The 19,875-nt window shown below is 41.9% G+C and overlaps 2 protein-coding genes and 1 non-coding gene across 5 annotated transcripts in view; 1 reads left to right on the forward strand and 2 right to left on the reverse strand.

Moving 5' to 3' along the window:
- Positions 1-632: 632 nt before the first annotated feature.
- PDE12 (phosphodiesterase 12) lies at positions 633-6,849 on the reverse strand. Its single transcript, XM_023200995.2, has 3 exons — positions 5,418-6,849; positions 4,331-4,409; positions 633-4,156 (listed from the first exon to the last, which is right to left on the reverse strand). Exons 1-3 carry the CDS (start codon positions 6,720-6,722, stop codon positions 3,714-3,716), a joined length of 1,827 nt encoding a protein of 608 aa, XP_023056763.1. The 5' UTR covers positions 6,723-6,849; the 3' UTR covers positions 633-3,713.
- Positions 6,740-19,875, forward strand: part of DNAH12 (dynein axonemal heavy chain 12) — a 256,283-nt gene continuing 243,147 nt past the window's right edge. For 2 of the 3 annotated variants that reach the window (XM_031935193.1, XM_031935194.1), the window contains exons 1-2: positions 15,689-16,695; positions 17,987-18,189. In XM_031935193.1, the coding sequence (XP_031791053.1) occupies positions 18,020-18,189 (170 nt within the window). In that variant the 5' untranslated portion in view covers positions 15,689-16,695; positions 17,987-18,019. Of the gene's footprint in view, positions 7,215-15,688; positions 16,696-17,986; positions 18,190-19,875 lie in introns of those variants that run through there. The other variant, XM_031935192.1, reaches the window with a different exon arrangement.
- Positions 12,087-12,194, reverse strand: LOC111534714. The gene has a single exon (XR_002729177.1). It is a non-coding gene; the product is annotated as a U6 spliceosomal RNA (small nuclear RNA).

Consider the following 19,875-nt stretch of genomic DNA (forward strand, 5'->3'; position numbering starts at 1 on the left):
AAAAAAAAAAAAAAAAAAAAAAAAAAAAAAAAGAAAGAAAATTAGTTTTCAGGTATGGAAGGTTGGGCTTGTAATTTCAACTACTTGGGAGGCTGAGGCAGGAGGATCACTTGAGCCCAGGAATTTGAGGCTGTAGTAAGTTATGACTGCACCCCTGCACTCCAGCCTGGGTAACAGTAAGACTCTATCTCTTAAAAAAATTATGCTGAGAGGCCGGGTGCGGTGGCTCAAGCCTGTAATCCCAGCACTTTGGGAGGCCGAGACGGGCGGATCACGAGGTCAGGAGATCGAGACCATCCTGGCTAACACGGTGAAACCCCGTCTCTACTAAAAAGTACAAAAAACTAGCTGGGTGAGGTGGCGGGCGCCTGTAGTCCAAGCTACACGGGAGGCTGAGGCAGGAGAATGGCTTAAACCTGGGAGGCGGAGCTTGCAGTGAGCTGAGATCCGGCCACTGCACTCCAGCCTGGGCGACACAGCAAGACTCCGTCTCAAAAAAAAAAAAAAAAAAAAAAAAAAAAATTATGCTGAGAATATTTTCTGAGGTGTCACATGGGTCTTGTGATAAACTAATAATGCAAACTTTTATTTTTCATTATATATAAATATTGGATTTATCCCAACCAAACTAGTTTGCAGGGAACCTCTGCCTTTATTTCACGGCTGGAGAATGACATACAAAAGATGCCAATTTCTACCGTAAGAACTTTCCACAGTAGTGTTCTTTGGACCTTCTCTCCCTTGTATTAGGCTCCTCAGAAATCTATCTCCAGACTGAAACCAGCACATTCTGATGAGATCATAGCTTAGTACTCAGAAAAGTCACCACTCAGTGAAATTCTTGAAATTTTGAAACAAATGATTTTAGCCTTCAGAATTTCAAAAAGAACATACAGCCAGAAACGATTGTTTGCTAATGCATTATGATTATTGGCAGACACATGTGCTGTAGCGGCAACTGTGTTAAGAGTTCATTTTAGCAGAATAATATGTTCTGAAATACTCTTATAATCATATAAAATTTTAGAATGTTAATTCCTATAGCAAGAACTTGTGACATTATAAAATGTGGTTTACCATAGAAAGTCACTAGATTTCCCATGTTTTCTTAAAATTAAATGTACTAAAAAATCCAAATGTAATAGAAAAATGCAATCACACAGGTGCTTTAAACAGATATTTCTGAATAACACTGCCTTCTGACTCATGAGTACCAAGAAATGTGTATGCTATTTATACATTTTCTTAGTGTTCCCTACCTTTGGACTCCAATCATTTTAACATATCTGTATACTGGAGATTTGATCAGAGTGTATGGCACCTCACAATAACACTCCATGTCCTAATAATCTGAAATGCCTGTATACAATCTGAGTATATTGTTTAGTCAGAAAACATCAAAATTAAAGATATAGGACATGGAATGTCTGTTAAGTGCTGAGTTTTTTTGACTACAGTTTAATCTAACCAGTACTAATGTGGAACCTGTATGCTTTTTTCATGGGCATGTTTGAATTTTTTCTTTCAAAATGTTTCTCAACTTTTTGATGTCACACTTTGTTTTCTCCCAAGTCACTCTAAGGGTTCTATCAACATCTTTGTTTGAAAGCAGACCAAAAAGATATTTTTAAAATGAAAAAATTCACAAGAGAATCAAGTTTTGGTTTTAATCTATTATTTACATATTTGTAAACTGCTGTTAAAATGCTATCAAAAATGTTATTTAGGAAGGCACAATTTGGTAGCATCAATTTTTTATTTATAGTTTTTTCTAAACAAGATCCCAAGAAACTTCCACTTTAATTTTTCCCTTGGAGTACTTAAAGTACTTCAAGGTTCAATGTCAAGTGCAGGTAAAACCCCATCATTTTCAAACTTACTTAGAGTTAACAATACATTTGATAGTGAGCAGAATATGAAAGTACAGATATTATCAAAAGAGGAAAATTTTATGATACTGGGTTCAGAGATTAAAGAATTTGAAACAAGGGCTTTCATGACTGGGGAAAATCAAAGCTTTTCTTGAAGGGGGTGGTCTTTTAATACTTGAGCTATTAATTAAATGCAGAAGTGAGATAACATAGTTATCCTGAACATCAAAAAAGCAACAGCTAATACAGCTAATGCATTAAAAATAATGTGTTTGATAATTGGATTAGTAAAGCCTGGTTACCACTCTAGGCTAGACACTAATCAGTATAACCATTTGTAGTTTCTAATTTTAAAAAGTTTGGCTTCATATTTAAATTTCCTTTTACTATATATATATATTACATATATACACACTGTTGTCTGTAACTCAAACTATAATGCTTGTCTATAAAAAGAATAGTTTTTTTATTTCAGAGATGCTTAAAAGTCCCACTACTCACCCTTTTTCTTGTTTATAAAAACCAACAATTTTGAAATTACTTCTAGCGTAGAAATGTTCAATGATTCATCCAAAATTTCAAGCTCATATCAGTAGGTAGTTTCTCATAAATGAATATATTGTGCTGTATTTTCTAATATCATATGGTCAAATATGATATGGTCAAAAATGTTCATTTATGAACATTTTTCATGGGCAAGAGTAACTAAAGACAATAGGATCAAGTTGAATATGTTGCTGCTCACTTTGAATACTAAATTGTGCTTGCATCCTAAAAATTAAAATGAGCTGCAGTAAGAATTAGAATATAAACTGTGTTCATTTGTTCCATACACTAAAAACTAAAATCCTAAAAATAAGAATGAAAATACCTTACTTGTTCATTGAGAAATGAAGGATGAGAAGCAATAACAATTGGTGACGATTTATTTTTATCTTTTGTTAAAGCTCTGAAATTGTAGTAAATCACTAACTAAATTGAGGTAGAGGTAGACCCTAATGTTACTCCTTCCATGTGTCAAGTCTCTCACCTTAGGTCTCTAAGGTCACCTATAACGTAATTCTCTCACCCTTAACTTATATACATCTTCCCTCTTAGTACATAAGCATGATTCATTTTGGAATGTGTTGTCATGAAAGAAAAATTAAGATCATTCAAATGGTACTTTAAAAATTCTGAAATACTAGCTAAAAAAATTCTCTTATAAAAATATACACAAGGGCTAGGCTCGGTGGCTCACGCCTGTAATCCCAACACTTTGGGAGGCCGGGATGGGTGGATCACCTGAGGTCAGGAGTTCGAGACCAGCCTGGCCAACATGGCAAAACCCCATCTCTACTAAAAATACAAAAATTAGCCAGACGTGTTGGCGCATGCCTGTAATCCCAGCTACTTGGGCGGCTGAGGCAGGAGAATCGCTTGAACCCAGGGGGCGGGGTTGCAGTGAGCTGAGATCATGCCATTGCACTTCAGTCTGGACAACAAGAGCGAAACTCTGTCGCAAAAAACAAAATAAAACAAAACAAAAACAAACAAAAAACCACGATAATTCAATCTTCTTTTTCTGAGAGTCTTAAATTGGAGAAAAATAATATAATTTTCTATCTTGCTAGTAATAAATATATTTGTTTCTCCTCCAAGTGTAGAGGAAAACAAGGAAAGAGAAGATGTATGATGCAAACATTATCAACAGTTTCATAATGAAGACATCGGAAACATAACTAGGAGGGTTGAACATTTTACCATTCCTCTTTGAAGGTTACATATAAGCTTTGATTCATATTAAATTTTCTGCTAAAATAACAACTTCCTTTGCAGACTTCAATTCCATTAAACACACATCTATTTCCATTTTAAATCACATACAAGTGCTATGTGATCAGAGGGATGGGAAACACTAGGTAAGGCCTGGTGGGTGGTAACTTCTTCATGACTAGGTAATGGAATCACCTGTTCAACCTCTAAAGCGTTTAAGTCAATGAAAATGTAATCTAGACATCCATGAAAGCCACCAACATAATTTGTGTAAGCAGGTTCACCACAAGCACTTTTCAGCTTGAAGAAATGCGTAAGAGACATGTTGCATCTTTCCTCCTCCCCATTGGAAGCCCAGTCTTCATGATCCTCTGGAATGCTGCCATTGATGACAAAATGATACATTCCTGTTGATGGTGTACTATTAAAGTCCCCACAAAATATAACTGGTATGCCAGGATACAGATCACATGAAACATGTCTAATGTGAGCCAAGGCTACTGCCATTTGAATGAGGCGAATATACCCACCTATGAATATAAAAAACATTAATGTAAGTATTTTTTACAGTTGTCTTTAAGTTAAAAAAGAAAAACTACACAAATTACAGTTTCTGGGTGACATTCAAGATATATATTTGTGTAAAACAGCTTTAAACAACCTTACGCGCGTTTAAGTCACTTGTGATACCAAATAAAACCTACCTTTAGGATGCCAGTAAAGATGGGTATTAGCAACACATATCCTTTTAGAAGAGTCCTTTGTAGACTGAAGAACTGAAACCTAAAATAAACGGAAAGTGCCAAGAGTTCAGTTGGCATTTGCAAATCTCCTGAATGTTTTTGTTTGGTTGGTTGGTTTTTTGTTTTTTTTTTTGAGATGGAGTCTCACTCTGTCAAACAGGCTGGAGTGCAGTGGTGTGATCTCGGCTCACTGCAACCTTTGCCTTCCGGGTTCAAGCTATTCCCCTGCCTCAGCCTCCCGAGTAGCTGGGACTACAGGTGCCCGCCACCTCGCCCGGCTAGTTTTTTGTATTTTTTAGTAGAGACGGGGTTTCACCGTGTTAGCCAGGATGGTCTCGATCTCCTGACCTCGTGATCCGCCCGTCTTGGCCTCCCAAAGTGCTGGGATTACAGGCTTGAGCCACTGCGCCCGGCTCTAGCCACTTTCGTAATGGTAATCACTGACAATACCATCCACCTCATGGACTGTTGTGTGGAGTCAATTAAATGATCTTATATGGTGCATGAAACACCTTAGGTGCTCAAAAAATGGTAGATGCTCTTCTTACTATGAACAAAATCAATTACTTAAAAACTTTAACACACAAATGACATCTATACAATGGGAACAGGTGAATTACTGTGAAGATTCAATGAGCCTATGATTTAAAAACTAGTTTATATTTGTGGAGCACTTCAAAACACACCACGCTCTTAAATTTTAAGTACTTTAAAATGTGTCAGAATAGTGCTTGGCAAGTAGTAAAAAACATTAGGTACTATTGTTCTTGCATTTAGCATGTGTCCCTCTCGCTAGATTGTAAGCACTGTAAAAGTCCCTGCTTGTCTTGTTCAAGGCAACCTGCAGTGTGGCAAGCACACGAGAGGTGTACAAAAAATACATGCTGAATGAATGAAGAGTAAACTTTGTGCTAAAGATACCAGGGCAAACACACCTTTCAACAGTATCTGGATACTTTCATGGCAGTTTTAACCCCCACCTCATTCCTCGCCTTCCTGGCCCCTAAAAGCGGGACAGTATGTGAAGAGATGGGCGGAGCTACTTTACCTGAAGAACAGAAGATCTCTGGAGCACCTTCTCCTGCGCGGATGGGTACAAAACTAGTTTCTCCAGCAGTTCTTTGTGAAGTGGGTCGGATTCGAGGGCTTCGTAGAATGAAATGTCATGCTGGCTAAGAAGGCTGAACTTAGACTTTCGGTAGAAAGTGGCCAGGCCTTCGTGCTGCTTGATGCGAAACACCCCCTCGAGCCCGAAGGCCTCTAGGGCGGGTACCAAGCTGTCAGAAAACACTGCGCGGTCAACCTCCTGCAAACAGATGACATCGGCGTTGTAGCCGGTAAGTTCCTTCTGGATAAGGTTCTGGCGGTAGTCGAGCTCCAGGGCGTAGGGGGCACAGTATGGGTACAGGACTGTTCGCGAGAACTCAGTCTGCGCATACGTGTCTGCCAGGATGTTGTAAGAGACAGTGCGGATGAGAGCGTCCTCCGTCACCTTCTTCGTGTAGAGATGCCGGTGGTCAAAAGTGCAGGTGCCAGGACCAGCCTCTACCACACACACACTTTCCAACTCCCGGCTGGGCCCAAAGCGCTGCCCATCGCCTGGGGTGCAATGAAGCTTGAGCCTTAGCCCGATGTCAGCATTGGACGGGGTGTAGACACGCTCCTCCACCTCAGTCTCAGTCCAAGAAGAAGGTGAGGAGGAAGACAATGACGAGGGGACACCGACCTCGGGCTCCGCCGCTCCGGGCTTGGCTTCCTTATACCAGCGGAAAAGGGAGCTGGCGGGATCCCCAAATTCAAGGCTGAGTTTGGGGCACACAGGGAACCCGGCCATGATGTAGCGCGGCAACTGCAGTTCGGTGAAGGCGGGCGGGTTGCGCTCCACCTTGTACTTAACATCGCCGATCTGCAGCACCGCGCCGTCCTGCCAGGCATCCACGTTGAGCACGTCCTCAGCCACTGCCTCTTCCCGGTAGTACAGCTTCACCACCGGCTCGCAGGCCACAGCTGGCTCGGGCCCCGGCCCTGAACAGGCCGCACCGCCGCTCGCATTCGGCCGGCTCTTCCTGCTCTTCTTGGCGGCGGCCGCCTTAGCGTGACCCTTTAGGGCATTGGTAGCGATGCGGCTGAGGACTCGACCCAGCGGCTCGCTCTGGTCGCGCTGCATGTTCTTGTGGCTGCCATCAGCCAAAGCGAATGACAGGCTCAGCTTGGGTTCCGAGGGTACACAGCGCACTACAGCGCGCTCCATCGCTCCCGCAGCTGTCTGGCTCTGCGCTTCAGCCGGGCTCAGCTTCTCCAGCGCCGTCCGGATCACCCGAAGCGCGGCGCGGGCGCCTGGGAGCCTCCACATGAACCTGGTGGCCTAGCGGTCGACGAGACCCGCGGCCGATCAGCGGCCTACTGTCAGGTGGAACTGAGGAGCCGAGGCCGCCGGCTTTGACTCATTCAGACCTCGCGACTTCCGGCTAGCGAAGAGAGAGAATGAAGTGCTTCCGCCTCGCACTTTCGCCAGGCGCGTGGGCAATCATGGCTCTAATTCTCTGAAGATTAATTTTTATCTACAAGATAGGTCAGAATTATAGGGAAGTGAAGAAAATATAAAGGTGTCAGAGGAAAATACTAGAGTCCACGGTTTTGTCGAAAGTGCATGCTGGTGACGAGAGGGCATGCCCTCCAAGCCGGAAGTGGATGGGGCGGTGTCACGTGTTCCGCTTCGCTGGAGGAGGTGGACACTTGTCTTGGAATCTTGGCTGGCGAACTCTCCTCCCTGCGCCCGGGGCTGGACTTCGCTAGGACGTGGAAGCCTCCACCTGGATTGCGAGCTTTACTGGCAGTGTGGAAGGTGCTGTCTGTTTCATCTCCACAGCTTTGCCGACCCTGATCGCTCTTTTCGGTGGCGTGGTGGGTTCACCCCAGGCTGAGCCAGCGCCTACGCACTGAGCAGAGTCTTTGTGATAGTTAATAACGAACGATATACAATAACTCAATTTAGTGAGCGCAGGCTATAAGAGAAATGCTACACACACTATCTTATTTAAGCCTGATAGTTCTTATGAGGTAGGTCTCTATCCATCGCTTTACAGATGCGGAGTCCCGAGATGTTACCTGTTCAGGGTCACACAACTATTAATTGGCAGAAACAAATAGTACTGACAAACTGCGGAAGCCTGTTTGTTATTTTTTATTAGAGACGGGTTGTCACTTTGACGCCCAAACTAGAGTGCAGTGGCCTTGTAGCTCACTGCCCCCTCGAACTCCAGGGCTCGTGTGATCCTCCCTCCTCACCCTCCCAAGTACAAACAGGCAAGAGCCACCCAGTGTTTATTTTTAGTTAGTAAAGAGATAGGAAAACTCTTTCTATTTAGAGTCACTACATTTAACAAAATTACAGGATCTCAGTTAAATTCGAATTTCAGATAAGGAATAATAATGGGACATACTTATATTAAGAAATAGTTGTTTATCTGTTTATTTTTTTATTTTTTAGGTAGGGTCTTGTTTTTTCGCCCAAGCTAGAGTGCAGCTGTGCAATCTTGGCTCACTGCAACTTCGGCTTCCAGAGTTCAAGCGATTCTTGTGCCTCAGCCTCCCAAGTAACTGGGACTCCCAAGGCATACACCACCATGCCCAGCTAATTTTTGTGTTTTAGTAGAGAAGAGTTTCACCATGTTGCCTGGGCTGGTCTCGAACTCCTGGCCTCAAGCAAGCCCCCAGCCTTACCCTCCCAAAACTCTGGGATAACAAGTGAAAACCGCCTCCCCTGGCCTAAGGAATCGTGCACTTCATTGCTATTTCTTTTAAAGGTATTGAAAAAGCCGGGCGCAGTGGTTCATGTCTGTAATCCCAGCACTTTGGGAGGCTGAGGTGGGTGGATCACCTAAGGTCAGGAGTTCGAGACCAGCCTGGCCAACATAGTGAAATCCCCCGTCTCTACTACAAGTACAAAAAATTAGCTGGGCGTGGTGGCACACGCCTATAATCCCAGCTACTAGGGAGGCTGAGGCAGGAGAATCGCTTGAACCTGGGAGGCGGAGGTTGTCGTGAGTTGAGATCGCGCCATTGCACCCCAGCCTGGGCAACAAGAAAAAAAAAAAGAAAAGAAAAAGGCCTTGAAGAACAAATGAATTGCTTTACCTGTAGACCAGAAAGGTCCAGTATGATGAGTATGGTGAGACCAGGGGAGAGTAGCAGATAAGAAAGATACGCATCCACCAGATTGTGTAGTGCATTCTAAGCCATAGTATGAAGTTCTGGATTTCTTCTAAGAGGGCCATTAGAGTTGTTTGGCTTGCAATTATGGAAAAGCTTTAATTTTCATTTTCTTGAAAGGGGAAAAGCTAAAAACATTTGGTTTTAAATGCAGGAAAAAAAGGTGTTTGATACTGTAATTGTCATTGGCCGCCATATAAATTTTTTTAATTTTTTTTTAATTTTTGAGATGGCGCCTCACTCTGCCATCCAGGCTGGAGTGCAGTGGTGTGATCTCGGCTCACTGCAGCCTCCACCTCCCGGGTTCAAGTAATTCTCATGCCTCAGCCTCCCAAGTAGTTGAGATTACAGGTGTGCACTGGCATACCTGGCTAAGTTTTGTATTTTTAGTAGAGATGGAGTTTCACTGTCTTTACGAAATATGGTGATATGCCGTCTCTACTAAAAATGCAAAAGTTGGACAGGGTTTCGCCATCTCTACTAAACATGGTGAAACTCTGTCTCTACTAAAAATACAAAAATTAGCCAGGTGCAGTGACGGGCACCTGTAATCCCAGCTACTCAGGAGGCCGAGGCAGGACAATCTTTTGAACCTGGGAGGCAGAGGTTGCAGTGAGCCGAGATCGTGCCACTGCCCTCCAGCCTAGAAGACAGAGTGAGACCCTGTCTTGGAAAAAAAAAAAAAAAAGAAATATCTTCAGAATTTAATTTAGACATTTTGCCTGCATCAATTGGTCAGACAGATTTATGCTTTCTTTGCTAGATGTTTTAAAGTCATAAAACTATTGCTTCCATGATATTTTTAATATTTGGCTTGATTTGTATATAAATTAAAACTATGAGGGCTGGCTGCTGGGCTCCTCTGAAACCTTGCACACATTTTGGTATGAGCTTTTGTCTTTGGCTTTAGGCCTCTGGATTCTGAGATGTAGACAGGTGGCCATGGTGAAGCCTGGAAACGTGTCTGTATCACCTGGACCACCAGCTGCATGGAAAGCTGAGTGCAGTATTGCCCTGTCCTCCTTGGCGCAACTCTGCATCCTTGTCATGTTGGGAGGGGTTGGAACCTCGACCATCATCTTCACAGCTTTATCCTCTGTACTGGGCTCTATACCTGGTATGTAAATCCAGGATATAGATGGGCTCTGCCCTTCATAGCTGTCCTGGATGCCACATGGATACTCAGGAACAGGATGACGGGTTGGAGAAGGGCAAGGGATATTGGGAAAAGTACCTGTGTCCAATATCTGAAAGACCTTGGTTAAGATGAGGCTGGCTGATGCAGGGTTAGGTTAGTTTTGTGTTTTCTTTGCTCTTTATTTTATTTATTTATTTTTTGAGATGGAGTTTCACTCTTGTTGCCCAGGCTGGAGTGTAATGGCATGATCTTGACTCACTGAAAACCTCTGCCTCCCAGGTTCAAGCGATTCTCCTGCCTCAGCCTCCCGAGTAGCAGGCATTACAGGTATGCACCACCACACCCAGCTAATGTTGTATTTTTAGTAGAGACAGAGTTTCTCCATGTTGGTCAGGCTGGCCTCGAACTCCCCACCTCAGGTTATTCACCCGCCTTCGCCTCCCAAAGTGCTGGGATTACAGGCCTGAGCCACCACACCCAACCACTTTTTATTTTTTTTTAAGACAGAGTCTCACTCTGCCACCCAGGCTGGAGTGCAGTGGCAACATGATAGTTCCCTTTTGCCTTGAACTCCTTTGTCTCCAACTTTAGGTACACGCCACTGCATCGAACTAATTGTTTTTTATTTGTTGTAGAGATGAGGGATCCCACTATGTTGCCCAAGCTGGTCTCAAACTCCTGGGCTCAAGCAATCCATCTGCGTCAGCCTCCCAAAGGGCTGAGATTAGCAGTGTGAGACACTACACCTGGTGGCTTTGTTATTTTAAAATAAATAACTTTCTAGAATGGAAGGGGCTTAATGAAAATAAATAAATAAATAAATAAATGACTAGTTTTGCTTTCCATAAGCAAATGAAATACAGTTAAGAACAAATACATTAGATAAGTGTGAATGTGATAAGCATCTACAAATAAACTTGTCATGGTTTCAAAAACTTTTTCAGTAATTTAAAATCTTAAAGTCATGCTGTATTAAATGAAGTAATAGATAATTATAAATTGTATTGGCTGAGCACAATGGCTCATGCCTTTAATCCCAGCACTTTGGGAGGCTGAAATGGGAGGATCGTTTGAGCCCTGGGCAACATAGTGAGACCCCCATCTCTTTTTTTTTTTTTTTTTTTTTTTTTGAGACGGAGTCTTGCTCTGTCGCACAGGCTGGAGTGCAGTGGCGTGATCTCGTCTCACTGCAAGCTCCACCTCCCGGGTTCACACCATTCTCCTGCGTCAGCCTACTGAGTAGCTGGGATTACAGGCACCCACCACCACGCCCAGCTAATTTTTTGTATTTTTTAGTAGAGACAGGGTTTCACCGTGTTAGCCAGGATGGTCTCGATCTCTTGACCTTGTGATGTGCCCACCTCAGCCTCCCAAAGTGCTGGGATTATAGGGGTGAACCACTGTGCCCAGCCCGAGACCCCGTCTCTTAAAAAAAAAAAAAAAAAAAGTAAAATGTCTGAGTTATTTCTAAGTAAGTGAAAACACTGAAACATTAATTATTAAATGTAAGTTTAAGTTTATATACTTCCGACGTCTTTTTTTTTCATTTTTCCCACTTATTCTCAAGTTCTGTTTTCTTTTCATTTTTTTGATGTCTTGTTTCATATGATATAGAAAGTTAAATGTATTTGGATCCATTAATAAATAACATATTGAGAAAATGTATCTTTTTAGAAATTATTAAGTGGCTCTTGTCTGCAAATACTGATATAAAACAATTCAAAATTACTGACTTCCTGGGTTTTCACTAGAAATTAGGGTTACTAAGAGTTAAAGTTCAAATTAATATATATAATTAAAACTACTAAAAGTAAGAAATAATTTTGTGGCCAGGTGTGGTGGCTCATGCCTGTAATCCCAGCACTTTGGGAGGCCAAGGCAGGTGGATCATGAGGTCAGGAGATCGAGACCATCCTGGTTAACATGGTGAAACCCCATCTCTACTAAAAATACAAAAAATTAGCCAGGCGTGGTGGCGGGCGCCTGTAGTCCCAGCTCCTAGGGAAGCTGAGGCAGGAGAATGGTGTGAACCTGGGAGTTGGAGGTTGCAGTGAGCTGAGATCATGCAAAATTAAAAACATTTTTTAATTAAATTAAAAATTAAAAACGTTTTTTATAGACATAGTCTCACTTTGTTGCCCAGGCTGGAGTGCACTAGCTATTCACAGGTGCCGCCATAATAGCTCACTGCAGCCTTGAACTCCTGAGCTCAAGTGATCCTCCCACCTTGGCCTCCTGAGTACCTGGGATTATGGGCACAGGCCACTGCATCTGGCCCTGCTCTCTTTGTTAGATCTTTTCATTATTTGGAAAACTGAGTCTTCTATCAAAAAATGAAGGATTTTGCTTTATAAAATTTTTTTTAAAAAAACTATGGAATGCCTCACAAATTTGTGTGTCATCCTTATGCAGGCGCCATGGTAATCTTTTCTGTATCATTTCAGCTTTAGTATTTTGTGCTGCCGAAATGAGCACTGCTTTATAAAATCTTTTAAATTCTCACTTTGGCTAAATGAATAACTGTTACTTTACAGTGACCTGTGATCTTCTTTTGATAAAATGTCTTAAAACTTTCCTAGTTTGTTTTCATTTAAAAAAAAATTTTTTTTTGAAACAGTGTCTCACTCTGTCACCCAGGCTGGAGTGCAGTGGTACAGTCATGGCTCACACAGCCTCGACCTCATAGCTCAAGTGATCCTCCCACCTCAGTCTTCCAAGTAGCTGGGCCCACAAGTGCACACCACCAATGCTTGGCTAAGTTTTTGAAAATATTCTATAGAGACAGAGTCCCCCGATGTTGCCCAGTCTGGTCTCAAACTCCAGGGCTCAAGTGATCTTTCCACCTCGGCCTTCCAAAGTGCTGGGATTGCAAGTTTGAGCCACTGAGCCTGGCCTTTTCTGTTTTAATTGAGTGTTTTTATCCTTTGACGTACTTGACAGGCTTCCCAAAGTCAAATTTCAAATTCTAAATTAAGTATTTTTGGCCTCAAACTAACCTTAGGTTATCCCAGAATGGCCCCTGGAAGCCTAAGAGAGACATTTATTTGATACGTAAATTATACAGGAAACCTTTGCATTACATTTACATGAACATGTTATTAATATGTGTTTTTATGAGATTCCTAAAAATCTGATGTGTCTTTGTTTATGTTATCAGTCATAATTATGGCTACTACGTAAACTTGTTATAGACTACAGAAAAAAAACAAATTTCCTTGTCAATCACATCGTTGTTGTAAACTCTTACCAGGTCTTTCACTATGACCATTCTAAATCTTGTTGTTCATAGTAAATTGCTTTATTCTAATGTTTCTTCTAAATGATTTTTGCAAGCAAATATAATCCTAAAGCATTGTGTCTTCAAAGAGGTTTATGAAAAGGACAAAAAGTCTCTGATACATACTCTGGAATACAGTCCTCTGTTGATTATTCAGTTGGACTGAATAAGAGCTTTAGAAACTCCAATGGTAAAACTGGACTTAAAATTGCTAATTTATCAAGTAGAACAAAACTTAATTACATGGGATGGAATTGATTAGGACTGAAATGATTTTAATGACTTTTTTGCTTGAAACATTGCTGACTTTTTATTATTATTTTCTTTCAGAGTTAAGAAAACTTTTGTTTCTCTGCATTATCTGTAGTTTTATAGCAATTTGGTAACTTTTTGGTATATTTTGTGAGTAAAATTGAAATATATATCTTTCTGTCTACCTGGTATCTCCAGAATTAGGAAACTATTCATGAGTATTGTTGTTTTATGGCAATATATTTATTTGTATAAGCTCAAGAGGAATCTGTTCTTATAAAAGAACACACTTTTGGAAACATGGCTATTAAAAAGGATGTACATTGACCAGGCGTGGTGACTCACACCTGTAATTCTAGCACATCTAGAGGCCAAGGCAGGATGATTGCTTGAGGCCAGGAGTTCAAGACCAACCTGGCCAACATGGTGAGACTTTGTCTCGAAAATAAAAATTTTTTTAAAGTGAAAAAAAAAGGATGTACATTGTGTCAGTCAGGGTTCAAAGTGGGAAGCAGAACCAGTAAGAGATATTATATATCATCTATATATATGTGTGTGTGTGTGTGTGTGTGTGTATATATATATATATATATATATTTTTTTTTTTTTTTTTTTACTAAGAATTGGCTTATGCAATGGAGGGGGCTGGTTAAGCAAGTCCAAGGTCTGTAGGGCAGAGCAGTTGTAGACCCAGCTGCTGTTCATCTCTTTATTATTTTTTTTTAATTTTTAATTTTTTAAAATAGAGACAGTTACACCATGTTGCCCAGGCTGATCTCAAACTCCCTTAAGCAGTCTGCCTGGCTCAGCCTCCTAAGGTGCTGGGATTACAGGGTTGATCCACTTTTCCAGGCCTAAATCCTTTTAAAAGGATTTCTACTGATTGAGTCAGGCTCACCCAGGATAATCTCCTTAGACCAATGTCAATTGACCAGGGACTTGAATTGATCTGTAATCTCCTCACTGCAGTCCTAGATTAGTGTTTGATTAATGACTGGGAGAAGGTGGGTATATCGTACACAAGATTGCTGCCTTCTCTTTAGTCCTAGTTTAGCCTAACCAAATTGACATTCAGGCCAGATATGGTGGCTCACGCCTATAATCCCAACACTTTTAGGAAGCTGAAGCAGGAGGATTGCTTGAGCCCAGGAGTTTGAGACGAGCCTATATAACATAGTAAGACCCTGTCCCAACAAAATATTTTTTAAAATTAGCCGATGTCGTGGTGTGTGCCTGTAGTCCCAGCTACTCAGGAGGCGGAGGTGGGAGGATCCCTTGAGCCCAGGAGTTTGAGGATGCAGTGAGCTATTGCTGTAGTCTCAGCAATGCACCAAGATGTAACAGTTTCTCATTGTCTGAGATAACACCTGGAATTATTTGTCCTACCTCCAAGATGATTAAGGAGCGCAGACCCAAAGTTGAGTTTAAAGCGAACGTTTAATAAGCGAAAAAAGAAAGCTGTCTGCCAGCAGAGAGGGGGACCTGAATGGGGTGCTCCCTATGAGGCTGAGGTCCAGGGGTTTTATGGACTGGGAAGGGGAAGGAATGTGCTTTGTCCCCCAACCCCCCTACCGTGGAGCCTTGGCCTGGTTACTAATCAGGAGCTGAAATGATGCTGCTTGGCTTGGCCCAGGACCTATCAGGAGCTGAAGTGAAAGCTTGGCCCTGAACCTTGGCCCGGGACCAATCAGGAGCTGAAGTGATGATTCCCGGTAGCCGGATTTACAATCCAAATAAAGGAAAGTAGAGTGCCCACCGGAACCTACTGGAGCCCACTGTGCCCATGCCCACAAAAGGAAAGTAAACTTTTTTTTCCCCCCTAGGAGCCCACTGACTATACAATGGACAAAGGCATTTCTTTGTTCCTTTATGTGAGTGAGGAGGAGGTCTGTGCAAGTTTTTGTCCAAATGGGCCAGAGGTTTTTCTATCTGTGGAGCTGTGGGCATGTCTCCAGTCACAACACCCTGTGCTAGTTCTCTTATCGGTGCCTGCAGCTTGAATTTTTTCCCAGGCTGCTTTTTATGTTAAGTGGGGATGAGGCATTGACCTATGGGCTGGGGGTTCTGTGAGGACCCTTCCCTTCTATCTACCTAAGGCAAAAGCTAGCTGACTCCTTTCACCATGATGGTGCCGCTGCACTCCAGCAGCATTCCAGCCTGGGCAACAGAGCGAGAGACCCTGTCTCTAAAAAATAACCCTAACAAATTGACATTAAAAAAAACTGTCTAATCTGTCATAGGACTAAAGTTTAAAAAAGAAAAGGTGGCATGGTGCAGTGGCTCACGCCTGTAATCCCAACACATTGGAAGGCCGAGGTGGGCGGATCACCTGAGGTTAGGAGTTCAAGACCAGCCTGACCAACATGGAGAAACCCCGTCTCTTAAAAAAAAAAAAAAAAAAAAAATTAGCTGGGTTTGGTGGTGCATGCCTGTAATCCCAACTACTCATTATTTATACAAGTATTTTATTTTCTACAGAAAGATAATTTGCTTTTACAAACTACCAGGAAGTTTTACTTGTTCATTCACTCACTTAAATGACATTTTAGAGCACCTCCTGTGTGCCAGACACAATAGTGTAGGCTGTACTCTCATTAAAACAAACAAAAAAAATTACGTAGCGACTGGCACATAGAAGGTGCTCAAATATTTGTTGAATGAATATGCTGTTAACACACCAGTAGAATTTATTCACTTCCCTAATTTAATTTTGGCACATAGTATTCTTGTAGGCTATTATCGTTTAGATGTAGTATGCATTGTGCAGCTTCAAACAGCAAAATTGCACATCTTTCTCCCAGGGTACTCACTAAATGCACACACCTTAACTTGTTTGGTTTTGCCAAATAATTCCTGGAAGTGCTGTGTTAACAAATAGCAAATCTAGAAGCAAGATAAATTATATTGCTGATTAGTTACAATATTTATTTGTAATTAATCCCCTAGGATGTCACTAGGGGACACTTGAAGACTTAATTCTCTTGCTGAGACTGTTTCCATGAATCTGTTTTCCAACAGATCTAAATTTCCAGTCTTGCAGTTTTCCATAATTTGAAGATCCTGATTTCCTGGTCCCCTTCCAAGGAAAGGCAGTTAGGTTGAAAAAACATAAAACAGAAAACACACCCCATTTATTTGAGTAATGAATTATTGTTGTGACAGGTAATCCTAATCCCTCTCAGCTCAGCAACTGCCTCTCCAGGCAACCTTCACCCAGGCCCTCCAGCTGGGGCCGCCACAGTTTCCATGGCGACGACGTTGTTTCCACCCGGTCAGCCACCGTCCTTCTCCAGCTACTCGACTGAGAGCCGGTGGCGTTCCGGACGTTTCTCCCTCGTTATCCCCCTTCCTTCCACCTGAGGAGAGGCTCTGTCTCTCTCTCTCTCTCTCTCTCTCTCTCTCTCTCCCGGTCGTCCGCGCAGCGGGGAAGTAGTGAGAAACAATCAGGTACTTGTTCTCTGCTTTTCTCTTCCTTTCCCTCCCAGGGCAGGCATCGCGATTTGGGTGCCAACTTAAACACTTTTTAAAGGCAGGAATCTCCAAATCCTGTAGGAATTCATGACAAATTTAGTTGTTATCACAGTACAATTTTTTTTTTTTTTTTTTTTTTTGAGACGGAGTCTCGCTCTATCGCCCAGGCTGGAGTGCGGTGGCGGGATCTCGGCTCACTGCAACCTCCGCCTCCCAGGTTCAAGCGATTCTTGTGACTCAGCCTCCTGAGTAGCTGGGATTACAGGCGCCTGCCACCACGCCCGGCTAATTTTTGTATTTTTAGTAGAGATGGGGTCTCGAGCTCCCGACCTCAGGTGATCTGCCCGCCTCGGCTTCCCAAAGTGCTGGGATTACAGGCGTGAGCCACTGCGCCTGGCCCACAGTAAAATTTTTGAGCATTTACATGACATTTTTAGATTTGCCGTGCATTAAGTATGCCTATTTTTTGCTTGATCATAGCATCACTTTCTTGGAAGGCAGCAAGACTAAGATATCATATTGATGTTTAAGAACATTAATAATTGGGCGCAGTGGCTCACGCCTGTAATCCCAGCACTTTGGGAGGCCGAGGCGAGCAGATCATCTAAGGTCAGGAGTTCGAGACCAGCCTGGCCAACAAGGTAAAACCCTGTCTCTACTAAAAATACAAAAAAGTAGACGGGCGTGGTTGTGCGCCTGTAGTCCCCGGCTGGCTGAAGCAGGAGAACCACTTGAACCTGAGAGGTGGAGGTTGCAGTGAGCCAAGATCACGCCATTGCGCACCAGCCTGGGCGACAAAGCAAGACTCTGTCTCAAAACAAAAACAAAAACAAAACAACAACAACAAAAAAACACAAACCATTAATGATGTTAAATACCAGCTTTTACTGGGAAGGGGATCATCCCTTAGCAACTGGATTTGTTGTGATGGTGGTGGTGGTTTGCATCTAGGGAAAATTTTGAGCCCGGAATGTTAGAGCTGTAGGGATATTTACAGAGCATCTAATTCAATTCCTTAATTTCATCCATTAGGAAACAAGCCCTAAAGGGGAACTGACTGGCTCATTGCTTCATAAGTGGGTTGTAGAGTTCTAACAGGAATCCCTGCCAACTTACCTCAACTGTCATTCTTTAGACTAATACCATACTTGGGAGGAAGATCCAAAAGTGTCTAGAATTTTATTTTTGGTATTGATGTGTTAGATATGTTATGAATGTATCGAGGCTTGCTGACATAATAATGGCTTTGTGAACTTTTTCTCCTCAGAGTACAGAGTATTTGAATCTTTGGGAGATCAAGATGTCAGATGCAAACAAAGCTGCCATTGCAGCAGAAAAGGAAGCTCTGAACTTGAAGTTATCCCCCATTGTCCATCTCCCAGAAAACATAGGCGTTGATACACCAACACAAAGTAAGCTGCTAAAATACAGAAGATCCAAGGAGCAGCAGCAGAAAATTAATCAGTTAGTGTAAGTAGCATATTAGTAGATAATTCTTGCTTGGAATTCAAGTAAAGTGATTAGTGTTCATATTCTCATAAAAAGTTTTAACGGTGGAGGTTGTTCATGGGTAAAATACTATTTTCAAGTTAATTAGAAAAACAATTGAAAAGTAATTGTAATGGTAGCAAATATTATATACTGTACACTGACAGACATTGTTCTTATCGCCTATACTTCTTACAACAGTCCTATAAGGTAGGTACTATTGTTAGCTCCATTTTTTACATGAGTAAACTGAGGTATAGAGAATTTAAGTAACTTGCCTAAGGTTGCACAGCTGGGATTTGGCCCTGGTTGGTCTGGTTCTAAAGTTCACATTCTTTAAGCACCACACTATTCCTCCTCTCAGTGTATTATAACCATACTGATCCCTGAAAGTAAAATCAAATAACTGAACCTCTACAATTTGAACAAATAGTTAATAAAACATCTTGAAACTACTTATATTTGAAATTTTTTTGCTACAAAAGGAAACATAGTTCAACATCCTACTCACCCCCAACCCGCAATTTAGTGGTAATTAAAGCTAATTTAGGTACCTGCTGCCAAAGGCTGTGATGAGGTTGATTCAGTTCAATTAGTTACTGAGAATTTCTGAGACACCTGATTCTACTGGTTTCTAGGGATAAATAAAAATACATGGATTTCATTTACAAAATTCCAAGCCAACACTTAAACTATAAAATGAGAATTTTCTCTCTGGTGGATTTCTGTTTCCCTTTCTACATTCTCTTTCCTTTCTTGGTTGGCCTCATTTAAAAATATTTTTTGCAGCTAAGCATCATTGCCAATTTAATAATTTTAATTTTTGCTGATTTTACTTTCCTTACAATTAAGCAGGTCTGTTAATCACATAACTTCTTTAACTTTACATTTGTATTAGTCCAGCAATAATTTACTCATATTTAAATATACATTTATAGGGTATATAAACTAATATCAGTGCATGTACTATTGGGGATGCTTACGTATTCAAGCCTTAGACAGGAAAAAAAAAAAAAAAAGATTACGTGTCTGTAATCTCAGCATTTTGGGAGGCCACAGTGGGAGGACTGCTTGAGCCCAGGAATTTGAGACGAGTCTGAGCAAGGTAGTGAGACCCTCATCTCTACAAAAAAAAAAAAAAAAATTAGCCAGGTGTGGTGGGGCGTGCCTGTAGTCCTAACTACTCGGGAGGCAGAGGCAGGAGTATTGGTTGAGCCTAGGAGGTCAAAGCTGTAGTGTGTGAGCTGTGATGGCATCATTGCACTCCCAGCAGTGAGCAATGGAATGAGACCCTATCTCAAACAAGCAAACAAAAATAGTCTTAAAAAGAGAGACCGGGTGTGGTGGCTCACACCTGTAATCCTACCTCTTTGGGAGGCTGAGGTGGATGGGTTACCTGAGGTCAGGAGTTCGAGACCAGCCTGGCCAACATGGTGAAACCCATCTCTACCAAAAATACAAAAAATTAGCTGGGTGTGGTGGCAGGTACCTGTAATCCCAGCTACTCAGGAGGTGGAGGCAGGAGAATCTCTTGAACCTGGGAGGGGGAGGTTGCAGTGAGCTGAGATCGTACCACTGCACTCCAGCCTGGGTGACAGAACGAGACTCTGTCTTAAAAAAAAAAAAAAAAAAAAAAAAAGAAAAAAATGTTATGCTCGTAGAAGCCAA

This window comes from Piliocolobus tephrosceles, chromosome 2 (genome assembly GCF_002776525.5).
Source record: "Piliocolobus tephrosceles isolate RC106 chromosome 2, ASM277652v3, whole genome shotgun sequence".
In the NCBI taxonomy this organism is placed as follows: domain Eukaryota; kingdom Metazoa; phylum Chordata; class Mammalia; order Primates; family Cercopithecidae; genus Piliocolobus; species Piliocolobus tephrosceles.

Bases quoted from the DNA above. Each gene is read 5' to 3' on its own strand.
- PDE12 (XM_023200995.2), bottom strand. From the start codon at position 6,722: ATGTGGAGGCTCCCAGGCGCCCGCGCCGCGCTTCGGGTGATCCGGACG. The intron at 4,410-5,417 runs GTAAAGTAGCTC...CGTTTATTTTAG, and splicing joins AGAGATCTTCTGTTCTTCAG to GTTTCAGTTCTTCAGTCTAC. The intron at 4,157-4,330 runs GTAGGTTTTATT...TTATATTCATAG, and splicing joins TCTTTACTGGCATCCTAAAG to GTGGGTATATTCGCCTCATT.